Genomic DNA, 19,938 nt, shown 5'->3' with positions numbered 1-19,938 from the left:
TTTTTTTTGGCTTATTTGGCTTTCTTTACCTCTAGCATAGCTTTTATATATAAACCTCCCAACAAACTGGCTTGATGTAAAAGGTGTATAGTACAGACACATCTTCTGAAGTGTAGGAAATAGAAAAGCAGATTTTTTTTAAGTTGAAAGCCAGTTTGTAAAATTTTAAAGTATCAAAACCAGAATAAGATAGCTGAAATCACACAAGTAGAATGAGGAACCAGACTGTTGTATCAGCAGAAGAAAAACATTAGGTTAATCTGTATTACAACATTCTGAAAGAATACAGAGCTTTGAAAACAGCTTTCACCAGGGGGTGGGACATTTTACTTTTATGTAGAGCTTTTGTTCATTTAGAATTGTTTACTCCAGCAAGCAGTCCTGTGCTCTTTGTTTGACTGATTTTTCCCATTTGGCAGACCCTTTGCAATCACATGGATAACATTCTTCTTTCCACTGAGACACAGAGAAACTATTCTTTATTGACCTTGCTTGTTGTCCTAAGTGACAAAAATATATTTATATGCTAGGTGAACTGTATGACTTCATCACTGACTTTTAATTGAAAAATTCTTCAAAGCAAAAACCTCAAAGAGCTGCTTTCAATTTTTTTTTAATCCAGTGACTTCTTACTAGCAAAGAGCTCTGCCCTCAGCTACACATGCACAACTCCCACAGCTGCACAAAGAACTGTGTGCAAGTATCTGAGTGCTGAAGCTGTGTCAAAACATGAAAAAAAATGCCATGTAAAGAAGAAATACACATTTTGGGTCTAGCAGGGGATTTTTTTTTTATTTATTGAACCACAGAACATCTGCTGTAGAAGTATGGATGTTTTCTGTTTTGTTTCTGTGCCTGTTAATTTTATTTTTTTTGTATGGTTGCAGTGGGAAGCAAATCAGAAGAGCCGGACTAACGTACACAAAATCCTTCAACGTCTCAATTTTAGTTTCCTCACTAAAATTGCAAAGCACAGAGCTCATGGACTTTGTGATACTGATTTAGAAACCCTTTTAGCATTAAAGTTTTACATGTGAGGTATTGTAAATCAAAGGCAGGTTATGTAAGGACCCAGCATGCCAAGACAAAATTCAGTCTTAGTCTAAGTGAGCACAATTCTGTTAAAACAGATGGAATGGTGCACATCTAGCCAAAAATGTTGAATCTGTATTTATCTTGTGTTCCTGAATGCTCACTTAAACCCTTTTCTGACAGGAACAAAACTCTGGATGAAATTAAATGGGGTTCTATCCACATGTAGGCAAGTGTTAAATCTTCATTTATCATGAACTGGAGTTCTCTGACTCCTGCAGAGCTATGACAATTTACACAAATCCAGGCTCTGTTCAGAACGGTCTAATTTGCAGAAATGCTGTGCCCCTGCAATTCCAATGGAAGGCAATGAGAGCTGGGGTTGCTCTGCAGTTCTGCAGGGGAGAAAAGTCAAAGGCCCTTTTGTTACCACTTAGCACATGTGCTGGGAAAGTGTAGAATTAAGATCCCAGTGTCAGCCTTTTCAGCAATCTTATGCAGGCTACTTACTTTTATCAGGTCCAAGCACAGTAAAAATCAGATTTGGCCTCTTGCTAAGGAATCCTTATTATTTTTTTAACTTAGTCCTGTCAAGAACGGTCCTATTTATGCCTTTATAATTTCACAGTTAGGGAAGATAGTAGCAGAACTACAAATAATTCCATGTAAGTCAAAGGTGTAGTTGTTTTGACTGAACACCTAATAAAACATGGGGGTCTCCAGCACTTGCTGTGGGTCCACATGGATTTCTTCCTTCACTTGCACAGACTTTGTCCTCACTCTTACACCAGTACCCACCCCTTGGGTTTGCTCCTGGTTGGTGATGATGGTTCTTACACCAGCTCTGGAAAATCCAACCATTTGAAGAAAAACTCTCATTCTGCACTCTTCAAACCCAGCTGAATTCTTCTGTCCTCTCCTTTTCACAAGCAATTGAACCAGAACAGGAAACTGCTGAGCCAACAGGGGAAAAAAGCATCCCTTTTGTGTTAAGAGTTTGGCTGCTGAGCTCCTTGACTGGCTCACCCTGGGTTTGATAGGTGCCAGAGCTAAGGGTAAGTGTGGGAGTGTGGCCAGAGGTGGAGGAATGTGCTTTAGGAGCCCTTTCCTTCAGTTTAACACTGAGGAACTGCACCAAGGAGCAATTCTCTCTCTGTAGCGGTGCTCACTGCAATGGAAAAAAAATCTGTGTGGATTTTAAAACCAAGAGGACACAAACATTGTAAGTAAATAGTAAAGCCTTTATTCTCATTAAGAACAGCATTTTGAAAATAAAACATTTGCCCATGCTTTACAACCTTTGTGGTTTTGTATACTTATGTACAGTCATCATGGTACACATTGATTGTCTTGAAAACCCTTGAAAGATGTACTTAATAAGATACCAGTATGCAACAATCAGCAGGAAAGAGGGTACGTTATAAAACACACGTTAATACATTTAATAAATATATATTATCTATCAAAAATGAGCTTTAGCTCTCATCAATTAATAAAAAGCACCTGCTTTGTAATCCTGTAAGTTGGTAGAATAATCCAATTGTTTTGTTATAAAAGCTACAATGCTCCCTTTTGTATGGCCTTTGGTTAGACCCAAGGCATCGAGCTCAGGCAAAGCCAAGCAAGATGCCTGTCTTTAGACTAAAAGCAGAAACAGCTAATTCTAAAGTATTTCAGGTACCTTGTTTATAGAAGCAGCTGGATGTATTGAGAGTGTTCTTCTGAAGATGCTACATATTTTCTGGCAAGTGTCAAAATCAAACAAACACCCTCAACCCATCTGAAAGCTGGACAGGATCTGTAGGACTTTGAACTCTTTTCCTGCCACTGATCAAAAGCTGGTCATTTTAAATCTTGTTTTGCTAATAGATGCTTTTGTCAGATGCTTTTTGATTTCATTTTTCTGCATGGAAACACCATGAGCACATAACCATCAAGGGACAACATAGTAGCTTTTACAGTATAAAAGCTAATTATAATCAGGAGAACTGCGAAAGGCTTGTGCTTAGTTACTTATTCATGTTGTTCACAGATGCTCTACATTCTAGAAAACTTTCAAAAAAGGCAAAAGTAAATACTGTAACAAAAATATAAGTTAACATAAAGGTGCCTTTCTTCAATTACAGTTTTATTTTGGGGCATTTTACATCATAGACTAGTGACTTACAAAAAAAAGTTGCTCGTTACTAATTGTAAAAAGTTGGAAAATAAAGACCCTCCTAAATCTATTGCCACACTTTCACCACCACACATTAAACCCAATCCTGCTAATTTTTAATTCAGTGAATATCCACATGACTAAGCCAGTGAGACTTGTCATGTGAATTGCAGTTTGTAAGATCTGGCCATATCTTTGCATAAGCCCTGAAATCCCAAACAACTTCATCAGAAGCAGGATTGGGAACTCTATTTATCAATTCAGTCACATCTAGAAAAAGAAAAAGAAAGTTTCTCAAGATAACTATGTCTTGTAAAGTTTTTGTCAAAGGTCTGTAAAATGTGTATTATAATTCATAAGTCTTGGTTGTAGCATGATAAACTCTTTAAAAGAAACCTGTCCTACCATTTATGCCATGGTCATCTTATATTTTTTTATGCTAAGAGTTTTATGAGGGATTTTTTTTTCTAACTGGTTTTTAAAAGCAAAATTCTGCAGGCAAGAGATGGTAATAGTTTTTTTATTGTTCCAAATTACATGTCTTCTGGGTGGCTATCAGTATCTTAAATATTTATCTTATTTGATCAAAGCTCTGCTCATAACAAGCAAAATGTATTTCTAAGTCACTGGATAGCATGCAATATCCACCCCTACCCTACTTGGTTACTAAGGCCATCTAGTTACATACAAAATGAAATAAAGGATCCCTAAAACAAGCACATGCTTCCTTTGCCTCAAGGAGGGAGGGCAGGGGGGAGCTGACATACTCCTTCACTCATGCATGACAGAGAAACTTTGCTTCTGGAGGAGAAGGGCTTTGAAATAAAACCCCATAAGATGATCATGGCAAGAATGGCAATAGATATTTTTCCATATATATATATACATATATCTGTGTGCAACACTTAGGGACTGGTCTTGCAGCCTCTGTACCTTGTGTAGACCTACTGGTGTCGATGGGACTACTCGTGGGAGTACAGCTCTGCAGGACTAGGCTCTAATTCAGTAGAAATGGAGGTACATGAGGAATCAGGAAGACTCTTGAAAAATAAAAAGCTCGTCTTTCTTCTGCAGTATACAGCAAGTAACTTCTCTCTGTGAAGCTACTAAGCTATTCAGTTATTTGTACTTTTAGTTTGAAAATATATATTTTTATTACAGCATATGCAAAGTTTAATTGTTATATGTTTCCTATGCCTTCAAGTAAAAACAATTAGCTTTTAGTATTGAGGAAAGCTAAGATTAACATTGGCCAAACAGTGAGGATACAGTGATGTTTTCAATGTCCGATATGTATTAAATGTTAAAGAAAGGAATGATTGCTTGAACATAATGAAAAACCATGGCACAACAAATGGGCAATGGGAACCGTTTAAATAACCCGGAGAAAACAAAGATGAAAAAGCTTTGAAAACTCTGCCTTATATCAACTCAAGAAACTGGATGGGGAGAGGAGGACTAGGGAAGAAACCACCTTAAATAAAAACAAAAACAACAACAAACCACCTCCAGCACAGAGATTCTACTCTCTAGGCACTAAAATGCACAACCACATTGAAATGCACGAACAGCCGCGGCCGAGGGGAGCGAGCGGAGCGCTCGTACCGACAACGGGGGCTCGGGGCTCCCACCCTCCGCACCCCGGCCCCTGCCAGCGCCTTCCTGCCCTCCGCAGCACCGGCCACGGCCTCTGCCGGCCCAGCCTGGCCAAAACAGCCCTCCCAGGGACGGAGCCTGGGCTCTGCTCACACCCGTGACACCTGCGGGTCACCGAATCCATCCCTCGGGCCGCGGAGAGCCGCCAGGGCCGGGGCCGCGCTTCTCTCTCTGCCCCGGCAAGCTCCACGAGGCGCACGGAACATGCACAGAGCTCCGAACTGCACCCCCAGGGCAGCTCCTGACAGAGCTGAGCTGCTGAACAGCAGAGCTCCTGAAAGAACAGAGCTCCTGAAAGAACAGAGCTCTGAACAGCAGAGCTCCTGAACAGCAGAGCTCCTGACAGAGCAGGGCTCCTGAACAGCAGAGCTCCTGAAAGAACAGAGCTCCTGAAAGAACAGAGCTCCTGAACAGCAGAGCTGCTGAAAGAACAGAGCTCCTGAAAGAACAGAGCTCCTGACAGAGCAGAGCATCAGCCTGCAGAGCCACAGGGACCGATCTGCCACAGAGGGACCGGGTCTGACCACACACGGTGCTGTGTGACTGTACAGCACAGCCAGGGAGGGAGCAAACAGGGGACTTCTCATGACGTTGGACATGACAGGAAAAGGAGAAAAATGGAAAGAAATCCCGCGTGTTTTCGCACTGTAGTGGCAATCTCTTGTGGCAACATGAATTAAGTTTAGGTGAGAGGAAGGGATTTCGCAAGCAACTGGCAACCACCAAAACCAGGCTTGCCTGGCACACAAGTTACAGACAAGAGAATATCTTACACTTCAGAATACAATATCTCCTCTGCCAATTTAAGGTGTGCCTACTTCTGTTTTAAATTAGATTCAGCTTCAGTTTTACAATTTTTTGCTTTTGCAATTCTCCATTCAATGGTGTTCACATTTAGGCAAAATCCTCTGTAGGATTTACAAAGATCCTGGATGTTTTGTTGCTTTGTTCTGGTACTGTTATGGATTCCTTCCCTCAAAGACACACTGCCAGGGAACAACATCTGCAATTCTTATTCTCTACAGCCTACAGCCTTTCACCAGAGGTGTCGTCCAGTGTAACTTGGCGGAGCAGTTGGTATCTGGAAATAAGGATAATAAACCCATAACTGAGAGATCTAGACTGTTCAAAATCAGTGTTAGCACACTACACGTACAGGACAGCTTTCCAGATGGCAGTTCTAGAGCAAAGTGATACAGAGAAACTCATCTTCCACCCATACAGTGCGTTTATCTCTCTGTAAAACCATGACTATATATACACATGAGCTTTGTATCCAACTCAGAATACAGCAAACCAAACAAAAAAAACCAAATTGTCAAGCTTCTCATCCTTTAACTGCCTTCTGCCTGAGCTGCACATTCTGGTATCAGAAAACAGACAGAGATTAATTAAAACATCAGAAGGATGCAATCCATGACTGACAGCAAAGCCAAGCCTTTTCATTTTACTCAAGTTGACATATTTCACACAGTCTTACCCACGGAGGAGAATTCTTGTATCTAGTCCCTCTTGTCCACTAAAATCAGCCAAAACTTTACTTACTTAAAAACAAAAACCAGACCTGCAATCAGTTCATTTTAAACTGGTTTTAAATGTAGAGGTTGAGTTATGGAATCAGCTCATGATTCAAAAGAAAGAAAACCCAACTCACATGAGTACAAACTGGCTCATGAGTAGATTTTTAAGAAGCATGTAGATATGCATGAAAAATGTGGGGATGAAAATTTTTCTTTTTCAACACTGTGCCTGCTATATGAAATGTCTTAAGTGAAAATTAGACATAATGTGAAAAACATTTGTAAAGTCTGTTTGGCATCCCTAAACCAATCTTACAACAACCAGGCTGCAAAAATACAGGTCTCTCAAAGATGCCAAACCATTCTACAAGGAAGAAAAATTGATGCTATCAACACGAAAATATTCTATATTCCTCTTTTATGAATCCCTTTTCAAAATATGTACAAATCTGTAAGTTACAAAGAATTACATGTATTTAACAAGTAAATGGAATATATGAGAGACAACCTGCAACCAATTATCTGCAACAATTATTTAAAGTAACATACTGCCTGAAAACATCTCTGTGACTCACACCATCTTGAAAAAAATCAGATTAGAAATGGTGTCACTTAATAGTTATGTTAAATACTTTAACACAAATTTAATTTGAAAGGGCCATTGAATATGTTGTCTTACAAAAAAACTTGGTTCACTGAAGCTGCACTGCAAAATGTGAATAGCCAAGTAAACAAATGCAAAATACTTGTTAGCTACATACGTTCTAGAGGGAAGGGAAGCATTACATGCATACTTGCTGCCTTAAATTTTCATTTATAGCTTTCCCCCTGCTGTGAATAAGCTGAAGCAGGTTTTTCAATTAGTAATGGTTGCATATATCAGTGCATTTCAAAGATTTCTTAAATCATCACATTTTGATACTTACAGTCCCACCATTTAGCACAACTGCCATCTCAGTTGGCTGATAAACATTGCTTCTAAAAGGAGCGCTGGGCCGGCTGCCCAAGCTGCCGTTCCGAAATCCTGCCGTCCTCAGCGCTGCGTTTGGAAAAGAGACATCACACATCACACCCTTAGAACACAATTAAAGCTGTGCAGTCACAGAGCCTCTTCCTTCCAGTTTGGTTATTGGGAGCTTTGCCACTGATTTTAACTTCCATGTTGCTTTTGAACAGCTGTTTCCCTTACACGTTGGGAACGGACCTCAGAAGAATCAGATTTACATTAAATGAATTGTTTGCTGGGAGGGGGAAAAAGGAACCAAATTTTTGAAGCTTGCTTAATCTCATTTCAGTGGGAGCTCAGTGTCTTTAGTCACCAAACCTGTGATGTATCTTGCACAATGTGTTTTGCAAAGTGCTCCCTGTGCTGGTCTGGATACTGTGGGGTTAAGTGAAATGTGCTACATTTTGCTTTCTATCAAACTCAGTGGACAGGGATCCAAAGCCTTGCTCAGGCCAGTAAGCAATGCTCACAACCCCCTGAGCATTACTTCAGCATGACTAGCAAATAAAGGTTTTCCAGATGTTTCAGATTATATTTACTCTGAGAAACTAGAAAGATGGAGTAAATATTGCTTTTGAATAGCTTAAACATGGCAAATCACTGAAGCCAAAGAGAAGACACTGAGTGTCCTTTTAGATGTTTACACCAGGAATAAAACAGTCTCCCCATTAATTTTAGTACAAGTTTGGGTTCAAGATGTAAATTCTGAGTGAGATATGCATAATGAGGGATATGCTGCTCTCTCTAAAGCAGGCTGGGGATTGGCACATACAAACTCCCTCTTTAATTCTGAGGGTAAATAATGACTTCAGTGCACTCAGACGTGGCCAGGGAACAGAGCTCATTTATCACACAACGGGCAAAACTCATCTGTCAGCTGCTAAACAGAAACATGCCCAGTTCAGGCACCTGGGCAAGAACTTCTCTTAAATTTAATTCAAATTACAATTCTACAGTCTCTGGCTGAAATCATGAATGAGCTGAAGTTTATGAGAATTTCAGCCCAGACTTTAATGAAGCCAGGATTTATCTCCAATGTAGTTGCTCCATGTAGAAGAAGATTTAAATGGATCCTACTGCCATATGCTGTCCTCTATCCACTGCTACTCCTCTCTTGGGAGTTGTGCACCAAGATGAAGAACAGTACTGATTTAGCATGGAAATTCAGAAATTCCACCCTGCAAATGCTCAGCTGTTGACTTCAGATACATATAGACCCTCACTTGCTCTCTATTTGGAAATGACATATTTTTGCAGAACACTGGGAGAAAAAATTATGAAAATGCCTAAACTGGAATTAAGTATTTTCTATTAGATATTTAACCATCTCAAGGTCAGTAGCGGTTTTTTTGCTATTTGACTACTTCTTGTGTGATAAACACACATGATTGCACTGGTATTTGCTATTACACACAGACACAAAAATCTTTATCATGCACACCATCATTAAAATATTTATACAGAGTATTTACACAAAATATACACAGTCATTTCAAAGCTATCTTAAAGAGCCAGTAAATTCAATTTCATATTGCATTTTCTTTCCCTATTATTGCAAACAGCTACACTTTTTTTGATGTGAGAATCTGTGACAAAGGTTGTAGACAAAATACTTATTTTGGATTTTTTTTCTTACACTAGTTTTAACATTTTTCCTTATACATTTTACATTACTATTAAATAAATCCACTTGCATAGGGCATGTATAGATAAAAAACAAATAGTACTGAGGAGATTTGATATTTGTCAAAGCCTCTTTGTAACACATTTGAAATTTTGTTCACTTTGCTTTTAGGTATTGGCTGTGACTGTGACTGGTAGTAGTAGAAGTTATTAAATGAAATTTAATGATACCAGAGCTGCTTGGGCTTGGGTTTCCTGACAACTGTTGCATTCTACATTTCACATCCAGATTTCTCTTGTTTAAGGCAAATTCTCTCTGTCTACAGAGGTTGCCCTACTAGTGTGCACTGCACTTCCAGAGAGCACTGAGAACTCAGTCAACTGCTCTGTCCAGGCTTTCTAAATACTTTAATAAAAGTTTAGAGTGAAAATAACTCTTCTGAAGAGATATTTCAACCTATCATATAAATACTAAAATTCCAGATTAGTATGCTGTTTAAATTATGTTTAAGTTAGTGACTTTAAAATCGGTTTATTAATGCTTAATGTTGTTCCTGGCATAGAGCAGCTCTTGTTGCAATGCATAACCTGAAGGTAAAGTTTTGCTAAGAAAGAAGGAATCAAGGAGGACATATGCTTGTTTGAACCTGAACACTGTTCAGATTGTTAAAATGCTGCTTAAAATCTTAAAAAAGAGCAAAGTTATGAAATTGTTTTACACAAATATTAGTGGAAATAACAAGAATTAATGGAAAATATATTTGTCCGGGCATATTTTCTACTTAAAGCTAACTATTTACTGAAACAAGTATTATAGTCAGGGAACTGTTTTCTGCTTATCATGTCTTCCAAACTTCACAACTAGTAAATCCTGTATTCTTCAACATCATTCTTAAGTATGAAGTAGTTGAAGAAAGTACCCTTCCAGTAATTTCTGAACTCTTGATGATGAATTCTCAAACTGAGTCTGATCAAATGGATGAAAGGAGAGAACATTCTCTTCACCCCTGCAGGGCCAATTGCTCACAGACTCCAGGGGCTTTGCCACTGACAAGCCCAGCACCGAGATCTGACTCAGTGCCTTGGTTATTATTAAAGTATTTACTTTAGGTCTCTACCATGCTACTAAGTTTTGTCTCCAAACCCTGCTGTCCCAAGCCAGTCCATTAAGAACTGCTGCAAAGGAAGATTTAATCTGTTTTGATGTATTAAAAATTCCTGTATGCCATGGGAATAGGAATGACAGGCATTTATTATGGTATACATTAACAAGGGCATCAGATAAGGAAATCTATTTTGTATTGTACTGTCATTCAGATAGATTAAAACAGAACATAAATTGCACTATAATAGACAGTATAATGATTTTGTAGCTATCATACATCTATCCATTTCACAAAAAAACTTAATTACTGAATGATTAGATCTAAAAGGAGCTTCCAGTTCTTTTTTAAAAATGCACCCATGAATGGGAATGATACAGAGTGAAAGATCCAATTTTGTTCTTAGATCTGCCTTAGCCAGAAATAGCTTCACTGAAGCCTTTGCAGTTACTTTACTATGAAATTAATTTAATGGGGGATGGAGGACAGTAAAAAAAAAACCACCATAGAAAAAAAAAAAAAAAACAAACAAAAAAAGAGTGGCTTTAACAGTCCATAGTGCAACTGCCTCTTGCTTTGGAACATTAGCAATAACCATTCTTTTATTGTGATTTTTTTTTGTTTTACCACTGCCCTTATGGTATCTACTGACAGAACAAACTTCCCTACTAGAAGGAAACCTTTAAAGTTTCTGCTAAAAAACTTAAGAGGAAAAAATGCCTTCCTGACCCGACACTGTGCCAAACAAAAGTGCTGCCTTCCTCCAAGCCTGGTCAGTGCCCAGGGAAACATCAAACCCAGAAGAAATCAAAGACACATAAAGGTGAATAGGAAGGTGAAGTGCCTGGACCACGTGCCCTAAGCCTCCTCTCAGGGGCTGCCAGAGCAATGTGGCAACTCCTGCCTGGGCTACTAGGCCAGTATTCTCCTCAAATAGAGTGAAAAACAATCAGTGTGACCTGTGACAAAATCCTTTATCCAGGTGTGGGGCAGCACCAGACCACAACTCCCTAAAAACACCACGGGGCTCCTGCTTCCCACTGCTGGTCAGAGGCATCCCTGGCAGTTCTGACATGGCTGGAGCCTTCAGCAAGGGTTTGGATCTCTGAAGCACCCAGTTGTTGCTGGTCCTTTCAGCAATCACTCAAAAACATTTCCACTGCAAATTTTAATGATGTGTGATCATACATAAGGCAAATACCTCAAAACCTCTGTGAAAGCTCAGATGTTGAAGCCTTCAGAACAAAGGCTGTCTTTGAACTGTCTGTAAGCCACTTGGCATTTTTTCCCCCCACAGGGACACAAAGTGGCACTAAATCCATTTTAATGGAAAGATAATTAATAATAATTATTTTGTTGCTCAAGTGGTTGAGCAATTTGTAACATAGACCACTTCAATTATTTCTGAGGTTTTGGGAAAATATTTTGTATTAAATGTTGATAACTGCTAATTATAAAAAATGTCATTTAAATTATCTAAAGGTTATTTTTTCCACAATGATTTTTAAATTCTTTTGGTGTTACCTTTGCATTTGAAATTGTTCAGTTTTTCAAAGAAAAATTGACATGCAGAAGATAATTTTAACCGATGTATTGTCTGCATTTTTTAATTTTTCTCTCTCACTAGATGATATCTTAGTGAAAATTGTAAAAGAGAACAAAGTGTAGTGTGAAAATTATTGTATTTATCATGACCTTCGTTTTCAACACCTGAAAAATGTCTCATACAGAGAGTTGTCGTGACACCACAAAAAAATATAGTCCTTTATAGGCAATTTTTACCTGCATTATGTTCATCCATTGAAAAGGCTTTATTTTCCATGTAGCTCCTAGGAAGCTGTATATCTTCCTCAAAAGCGGTTTCACGCATCCTTGGCTGTGAAGTATCAAAATAATTGGGTGTGTTTTCCTGCTGTGATGGAAGGATGGTACAGTGCACCTCTGGGATGGCATGAAAAATAACAAACACCCAGCCACTGGACACCAGTGCAATAGCCAGAGTGGGATCACTCCATTTGTCCCTTCTCTGGAGCTCAGCATTCCCGAAGAGGTACATGGTCATCCAGGCCACCCAAATCAGAATGGAAAAGAAAAGCGTTATAATGAGGCAAACTCCGTTCTTCTTCCATTTCTTAAACTTCCCACAGAGAGTGAAAAACGAGAATCCCATGGTAAATACCATCAGGAACATGACATAAATGGAGGCCATCACAAAATCCATGGGCTCGTAGCTGCAGGCCAGCTTGTTCTCCCTGACCACGGTCAGGACCAGCCACTCGGTCGCGATGATGACCTGCACCAGCATCAGGCACGTGGCCACCCCGGCCAGGTGCCACCCAGACGGGCTCTTGCCGTGGCGAACGAGCCTGCGGAGCCTCCAGGCCTGGGCTAGCAAGCAGGAGAAGCACAAAGCAAAGATAACTCCCCAGAGAAACCTTCGGGTGGAGCACACCATCTCATCTTCCTGGATGATGAAAGCGAACGTCAGCCCAAACAGTCCCAGAGTCCCGAAGAGAAAGAGGAAGTGCATTCCCAGGGGGCTCTTCTTCTCTTTGTCCTTGATGAAGGGCAGCCTCACCAGCAAGATCAGCATCAGCAGCAGCGTGGTCAGCACACCTGCCCCCGCCACGGCCTCCAGCACGATGCCCCAGATGGCGTCCAGGTCACACAGGTACACGTACTGGGGCAGCAGGTCCAGCCCGCAGCCCCGGGGCGTGCTGGAGTTCTCTGAGGAGCCATAGCTGATCGCCAGCAGCAGCAAGAAACCAATGGCTGGGTAGGTTTTCATTTTTCTGTCTGAGACAACAAAGCATTTGTTTAGCTGGAGCTGAGTTTGGAGGGTTTCACAGCCACTGAAGCCCAGCTTGTTCCAGTAGCCCAATGTTTACAGTTTCTGCACTGGATTTGCAGCTGGCACAGCCTCCCCCTGCCCCCTTCACTGCCCTCCCAAAAGCTGCTTTTGCCTGTTGTACTCAGAATGCAAAATGACTCATTGCTCTGTTTGCACAGATTGAAAACATTTCCAAACTCTGACCCTGCAAATGGCCTACAACACAGCCAGAAAAAATTATGTATCCTGTTGCAAATATTACATTATCTGCAACACTTGGACACTTACTACCTGTTTAAATGTCATGCCCCATTCAAATCAAGGTGTTTAAAGCGTGTTTAAGTTGCACTGGGCCTGATGCAGGCGTAAGCAATATCACAATTAGGCTTTCTCACAGCCTTGCTCCTTTTACTGGAACAAAGGCAGAGTCAAAACCACTTTTTATATTATTCATTTTTAAAGGATAAAGCAATCCAAGGAAAATAAACATTTTATATTCTTAAAAAAAGAAATATTTTGTTTTCATGCTCGGTCAATAGGCAGTTATCATATTCACTCCTTTCATCCTCTTCCAAAGCCCAGGTATTTGATTGCATTTGGAAATGGGAATGGCAGCCTAGAAAAATTCCATATTCTGTGACAATGGTGCACACATGCAGTGTCATCAACCAACTAATCAAAAATGAATGCCTCATTGTGCTTCTTAGCCAGTCCAAAGGGAACAAATAACAAAACCCAGAGCATCTCTTTGTTGGATCCAGAAAGTGGACAATGGTAAACACTCCAGGAACACAACACATCCCACTTGACCACCAGGACCAAAAGCCTAGACAAATCCCAACTTAAGTTTTTGGAAGAACATGGGTTAGGCGCTTTAAAAATACTCATTATGGTATTTGCTTTTATTAAGCAAAGCAGATTGTTAAAAAATGTAACCTTTAACTTCCAGTCTGCCTGGGCAGAGCCCTGTAAGGGCAGTCTGGAGCAAACACTGTGAGGAGCAGATATGAAACCTGACTCTATTAACCTTCAGCAGCAGTTAGAGCTGCAGGTTCCAGCAGGATTTTCCTCACTGATGTGAGGGATGTTTCAGACTCCCTCTGGTACTGTAGGAGCACGAGGAAGAAAAGCACCACATAAGCAATGATGTTAGTCAATGTTAGTCCATGTTTAGGGTGCAAAGTGAAAAGCAGAGAAACTATCAGGAGCTCTTTTGCAAGCCATACAACAGCCCTAAATGATTACCTGTCCAAAGAGATTAAAATTGCTTTTAATGAAAACTTGAAAACTTTAGTGAGAGTTGAAAATTATTTAAAGTAGTGGTGCAGCGTTGCACTGAGCACAATCAGTCATAACCAACACAAGAACTATTTACATAGACTGTCTGACACTGTGCTGTGTCTCTTAGAGCTGAGAACTGTGGATGCTCTTGTGCTTTACAGTCCTGTAATGACCAAAGTGAAACCCTGAGGATTTGAATCTTCAAACCAGTGTTTCCCTATGTCATGACCAATGGCCATTTCCAGCCTCCATCAGGAGACAGATGATGAAGTTTATGATGTTTGCTATCAGGGGCACCCCAACAGCAAACATGCCAATAAAAACCTGTCATGACTCCATGGGCTTCACCCACACAGGGTACAAAACATCTTACTACAAATCGTCATCTCAGAAGTGGAAGCTGTGACAAATAATGTGATGTGGGCTTGGACAAACAGGAAATGGGTAATGGGCAATCTCTGCCAGCCCACAGATGTTAATCTTTGCACTATTGGAAGGGCTGCAATGTTCTAACGATGCAATGACCTGCTAAGGACAAATGATTTGGTTTTTCTACCTATCTGTAATTTGCTTCATGCTGGATTGATAGAATATACACTTGTTTATATCTGACTTGTGTAACACGTTCTTCAATGACCCTGTTGCAACACCCACTTATAAAACACTGACTTTACAGACAGAAAACTAATAATCAGTGAAATATATTCATTTTTGTATTGAATATACGCTCAATAAATCTCCTTGCCCTTTGAGTACATAATTAACTAGAAGAAAACATTCCAAAGATAGTTCTCCAATTCCTTTTATGCACAGTCAATTCCTACTGCAACTAGTGAATTTCCTCTTTAGAGTGTTTGAAACGTCCTAAAAAGTGTGAAATGGTCAGTGCCTGCTGGCACAAAAGGGGGAAATCCACTGGGATCTGCTAAGGCAATGCTCCAAACCAGTGGCACCATTTCAACAAATAGGAGGTCATGTGGGAAATGATTCAAAATTCATTCTAAAAGTCACCCAAACTAGAAACAATAAAGAGCCCTAAAGTGAGGGTCATGTTAATTTTCCACTATCCCATCACTTACAAATTATGGTAAGCATGGGCTAAATTGCTTTCAATACTGGCTTTGTTTATTAGCTACTCTCCAAAGACCTGGGGGGTCATTAATTAAGTGCAAGTGTCCCCAGTTCTAAGATATTTTCCAGTTTTCTGGTTACTTTATTCACGTCATGTAACCCTCATGTGATTGAGCTATTCTAGGACAGTCTGTTTCCATGGAGATTGTGCTGCATGGGTAAGCAGTCATATTGTCAGGCCATCATTTGTTTCCTCTTCCTATTTGGAAGTGTTTGGGAGGGGGAAGGGAGGGTTAATGAATCTGAGTATTTCCCCTTCCATGAAGAAGTGGTTAGTTTTGGAAAGGGGGAATTAAGCTGTGATAAAATACATTCAGAATTCAAAATACGTGTTCTGAAATATAGAGGTGTTCAACTCAAGAGGAATTTTCCCAACTTACTTTGTGCTTTTGGGAAAGCTGATGGGACATAATCAGTGGTGCTCTTAGAAAGGTCCCAGGCAGCCACAGTACTGACCAAGAAAATCTCTAGGACTGCTGACAACTATTCCTGGTGTGAAATAATTCCCTACCCAATATCAGTGAGTCTCACTAAACACCACCAGACCCTGCCCAGAGCAAAGCTGGAAAGCAGAGCTCGCAGTCTCCAGAGGAGGAATCTTTTCCTCCTAACTGCTATCAGCAAGCAGTTTGTTTCTAACCTGTTTACTATCAATTTCTGCCTAACTGGGCAAAACCAGGCAATATTAATAATGTAGCCTCTGAGACATTACCAGCCAAAAAAAAAAAAAATCCTCTTTCTAGTGCTGATACTCAGCACTAAACACAGTTATAAAAACAAAGGAAAACTCTGCATTACAACACACAAGTTTGGCAAGTGAATACCACAACTTTAGCTAAAACTACAGATTCAGTCATTTTAAGGGAAAACTGTGAAGCTGGTATTTTTTTTCCCCAGGAAAGTTGTTTTTGGTTTCTGCAAAAACCAGATATACATCATTATGGGGGTTTTATTAAAATAGCATCTTCCTCAAGCCTGTGCAGTGGGTAGGATGGCAGAGTTCTGAGCCTCTTGAGATTTTATAGTAAAATTTTACTGCACATTCTTGCTGGTTGTTACTTAAATCAGTAACTGTAGAGGAAGAGTATTTTTACATCTTTATGTCTAGATTAGCTCTCACTGGAGTTATGCAACCTCACAGTAGTAACAATAGTGCTCTATTCGGCTGGCACTTCCCTCCTGCTGCCAGAGAACTCCAGTAACACAGGAGTGCACTGAGACATTCCAGCACAGATACAGCCAGTGGCACTGCTACATCCCCTGCACACTGCAATGAACTGTTCACAGGCAACAAAAGCAACTTGAGATTTCTTTTTCCCAAGCTTCCCCTCCAAAATTTTATTTTGGTAAAGCATTAAGGCAACGTACCTGAAACCAGAGCAATCAGGAACACTTACAATCAATATTCTAATCAATAAGCCTTACACATTTTAGGCAAAAGCAGTGAACAATTAGCAGGATAGCTACTATTTCAATCCAGTACTCAATTTTTGGCTCAAAATCTGCTCTCAATGACAGCTGTAATAACTCCACTGTTTTCTACAGAGTGAGGTCCTTTCATTACATTATCTAGCATAGAGTCACTACAGAAATTGCAGACACAAAGCTGCCCCAGCGGGTACAAACTACAATTACAAGCAACTAAGCAGAAAGAGAAAATCTCACAGTTGTCATCAAAAAGTTGTCACGGTTAAAAATCAATGAGGCTTTCTGTAGCTAAAGTCTTCTGACCAAAGTTTGCAAAGGGATCAAAAAGACACAGCTGAATGCTTCTACAGAATATATATACAGAATAAATTGTAATCGTGCAAAGAGTTAAGGTTAGGCTGTTCATGGTTAGATGCATTATCTGCTCCTGTACCTGGAGTTCAAATGTTAGTCAGCTGACACAGGGAGATGCATTCAATGGCAGAGAAGAAAAACAATCAGTAAATACAAGCAATAGTAGCACAGATAGTAACCACACAGGCAGAAGACTGGTTCACTGTGCAATTTGCAAAAGAAAACCACCCCCGCCACGAAGTGTTGTGGAGAGACGGGAGGGAGTGAGGAATTAATCACAACACAGGATCTCTGCCAGCTGCTTTTGATCAGAACTGAAGAATGAGCTCCAGGACTGATAACAGAGCAGCAACAGCCAAGTTGAGATCACACTACTCAAGAGACGTGTGTATTTCCAGAATAATAATTAATAGTGCAATTGTGCTTTGTAGGCAAAAAACCCAGCGGTGGTTTTGACAGCCCCTGCATCAGATACACATCATGCTGTCTTACAGCCTCACGGTTACAGAAAGCAAGCCCCTACTCCAAAAAGGACGCGTAGAAAAAGTATTGCTTTCATTTAGAAATATTCATTTCAATATTTATTTCATTTAGAAATAAATGAATTTTCATTTCATTTAGAAATACTCTGTGATGCTGAATACACGATGAAATTATCTTTCTAATTTTCTCGGGGCTGAATTCCCTTTAGTCAGAATCAGTGTATCACGTGTGCCTAGGTACTTCTGACCACAGCGCCTGGTGTTGAATTCACAGGCGACAGCAATCAATTACAGTAATCAACGTTTTTGTTCTCTTTGCTAATTCTCAGACTGTTTCTATTCGTGTCACAGCCTTCTAGCAGATGGGTATATCTGTCACCGGATTTGTCCTGAGGTAGGGTGACAACACCTCAGCCCTGATATTCCCTGCTGGTAAGCAGCAAGGGGATCCCCGTTAAACTCGGTACTAGCGCTGATCACCCAGCGGAGTGTTTGGGTTCAGCACGCAGGAAATCCTGTTAGCCTTGGGATAAACATTAAGGGCAGGTGTAAACAAAGGGTTCACATAAGTGCTAAATCCTCTCTCTGCGTGGCTTTGCGGAGAGGTAACACAGACAGGGCTTCTGTTAACTACAGGCAGAACTGCAGCGCACCCGCACCCAGCCGGAGCTGCCGCCAGCCCCGGGACCGGACCGCGGCGGCCGGGGGCCAACAAAGGCTCTTCCCCTCGGCCTCTTCCCCGTCCCTGCCCTTGAGCCCCCGCTGGGAATGCGATGAGGAGCCGGGCTTGGCTGGAACCACCCCGCGTTGGAGCGCGGTGCGAGGCCGGGCGGCCCCTCCGTGCGGCCGGTGCGCGGCTGCCTCCGCTCCGGGCTCGCCCTAATCCGCCCGTAGCCTCCTCCTCCTGGACGGTACCTATCCCGCTTCAGCCTCCGCTCTTTTGTCCCTTCGTTCTTTTCTCTCTTCGGTTTCTTTTTCCCTTCTCTTCTTCCCCCGCCTGTCCCCGCTCTTCTTCCCCATCCTCTCCGAACTCCGCTGCCCTCCTCGCCAGCTTTCCGCCCCGCTCCCCGCAGCGCAGCCCCTGCTCCGAGCCCCCCCGTCCTGCCCTATATCCCATCTAATCCCCCCAGGATTCCTATATCCAGCCTGTTGTCTGCTGGCGGCCACCGAGCTAATTCTGCGGGCAGCGCAGGGCGCAGAGCCGGCTGAGCGGCTCCGCTACGTCCCTGGCCCGCAGCCCTGGCCCGGCCGTACCCCCGGAGCCGCTCCGGGGCCGCTGTCCCCCCGCCCGCCGCCGGCTCACCCGCTGTCTGCTGCGGCCGAGGGCGGCGGGGCAGCTCTGTCCGCCAGCCCTCCGCAAGTCACATCCCGGCTCCGGCGGCGCGGCGGCTCCGCGGCGGGGAGCGAACGCAGCGCCCACCGCCCCCGCGGCGGCTCATGGAGCGCCCGGCCCCGGTGCGCCGAGCCCAGCGGAGCGGAGCGAGCGGAGCGGTGTCCGCCGCGCTCTGCGCCCGCCGCTCCGCCGCGCCACGGCCCCGCGGCCAGCCCCCTCCCACCGCCCCGCCCCGCTCGGGCACGGCTCGGCTCGGCTCGGCACGGCGGGCAGGGGCACCCCGGGGACAGGGACAGAGCACCCGGAACAGGGACGGGGCGCTCTGGCCGCACGGAGCTGCCCGGCTCCCAGGGGAGCGGGCACGGTGAGGGCTCGGGCGCGCACTCACACACACACACACACACACACACACACACACACACACACTCACTCACAGACTGTTCACACACACATACTGCTCACACACACACACACACACGCACTGCTCAGACACGCTGCTCACACACACACTGCTCACACTCACACAGACACAGACTGCTCACACACACTGCTCACTCACACACACACACTCACACACACACTGCTCTCACACACACACACACACTGCTCACTCACTCACACACACACTGCTCACACACTCGCCCTTACTCACACGCTACCGCATCCTCACATCCCACACTCCCACCCCGCATCCCGGCACCCTGCTCTGTGCATCCTGGCACGGACCGGCGCTGGACCCGGGCATGGCCGCAGCCCGACGTGCTCAGGTGACACGGGCAGGACACTGTGATTAGCGGGAGCAGGCACACGGACCGGCGTTCCTGCCCGCTCCTGTCCCCGCAAGGCTTGGGCAGCCCCTCTCGGGCAGGCTGGCTGGGCACGCACACACCTACGGCCAAGTGTGGGACTGTGGAGGTGAGGGGGTTTTCAGCCCTCTGACAACGGGGGAATTTGAAAGGGGCTGGATACGTTCAAACCTTCTCCAGATGCAGCTTCCGACC

The 19,938-nt window shown here is 42.7% G+C and overlaps 2 protein-coding genes across 3 annotated transcripts in view; one reads left to right on the top strand and one right to left on the bottom strand.

The window, feature by feature from the left end:
* IQCK (IQ motif containing K) overlaps nucleotides 1-4,355 on the top strand; it is a 37,422-nt gene extending 33,067 nt beyond the window's left edge. The window contains exon 9 of the mRNA XM_071444139.1: nucleotides 888-4,355. Coding sequence (XP_071300240.1) covers nucleotides 888-916 — 29 coding nt within the window. The 3' untranslated portion in view covers nucleotides 917-4,355. The remainder of the gene's footprint in view (nucleotides 1-887) is intronic.
* On the bottom strand, nucleotides 2,253-19,139 carry GPRC5B (G protein-coupled receptor class C group 5 member B). 2 transcript variants are annotated; one of them, XM_071444135.1, is made up of 4 exons: nucleotides 18,908-19,139; nucleotides 11,881-12,894; nucleotides 7,293-7,405; nucleotides 2,253-5,927 (listed from the first exon to the last, which is right to left on the bottom strand). In XM_071444135.1, exons 2-4 carry the CDS (start codon nucleotides 12,884-12,886, stop codon nucleotides 5,883-5,885), a joined length of 1,164 nt encoding a protein of 387 aa, XP_071300236.1. In that variant the 5' UTR covers nucleotides 12,887-12,894; nucleotides 18,908-19,139; the 3' UTR covers nucleotides 2,253-5,882. The 2 variants fall into 2 exon arrangements, with proteins under 2 accessions (XP_071300236.1, XP_071300237.1); XM_071444136.1 differs by having other exon boundaries at nucleotides 11,881-12,890.
* Between the last annotated feature and the right edge of the window lie 799 nt (nucleotides 19,140-19,938).

The sequence above is a fragment of the Agelaius tricolor genome, unplaced genomic scaffold (assembly GCF_023055355.1).
Source record: "Agelaius tricolor isolate 1412-34295 unplaced genomic scaffold, bAgeTri1.0.p SCAF_19, whole genome shotgun sequence".
NCBI classification, from domain to species: Eukaryota; Metazoa; Chordata; class Aves; order Passeriformes; family Icteridae; genus Agelaius; species Agelaius tricolor.
Note: the sequence above shows the minus strand (reverse complement) of the source record. Positions and strands in the feature narration are given on the sequence as shown.

Excerpts from the sequence above, each read along its gene's own strand:
- GPRC5B (XM_071444135.1), bottom strand. The coding sequence starts at position 12,886 with ATGAAAACCTACCCAGCCATTGGTTTCTTGCTGCTGCTGGCGATCAGC. Across the intron at positions 7,406-11,880 it reads AATGGATGAACATAATGCAG|CGCTGAGGACGGCAGGATTT; the intron begins GTAAAAATTGCC and ends TTCCAAACGCAG. Across the intron at positions 5,928-7,292 it reads TTGTGCTAAATGGTGGGACT|ATACCAACTGCTCCGCCAAG; the intron begins GTAAGTATCAAA and ends CCTTATTTCCAG.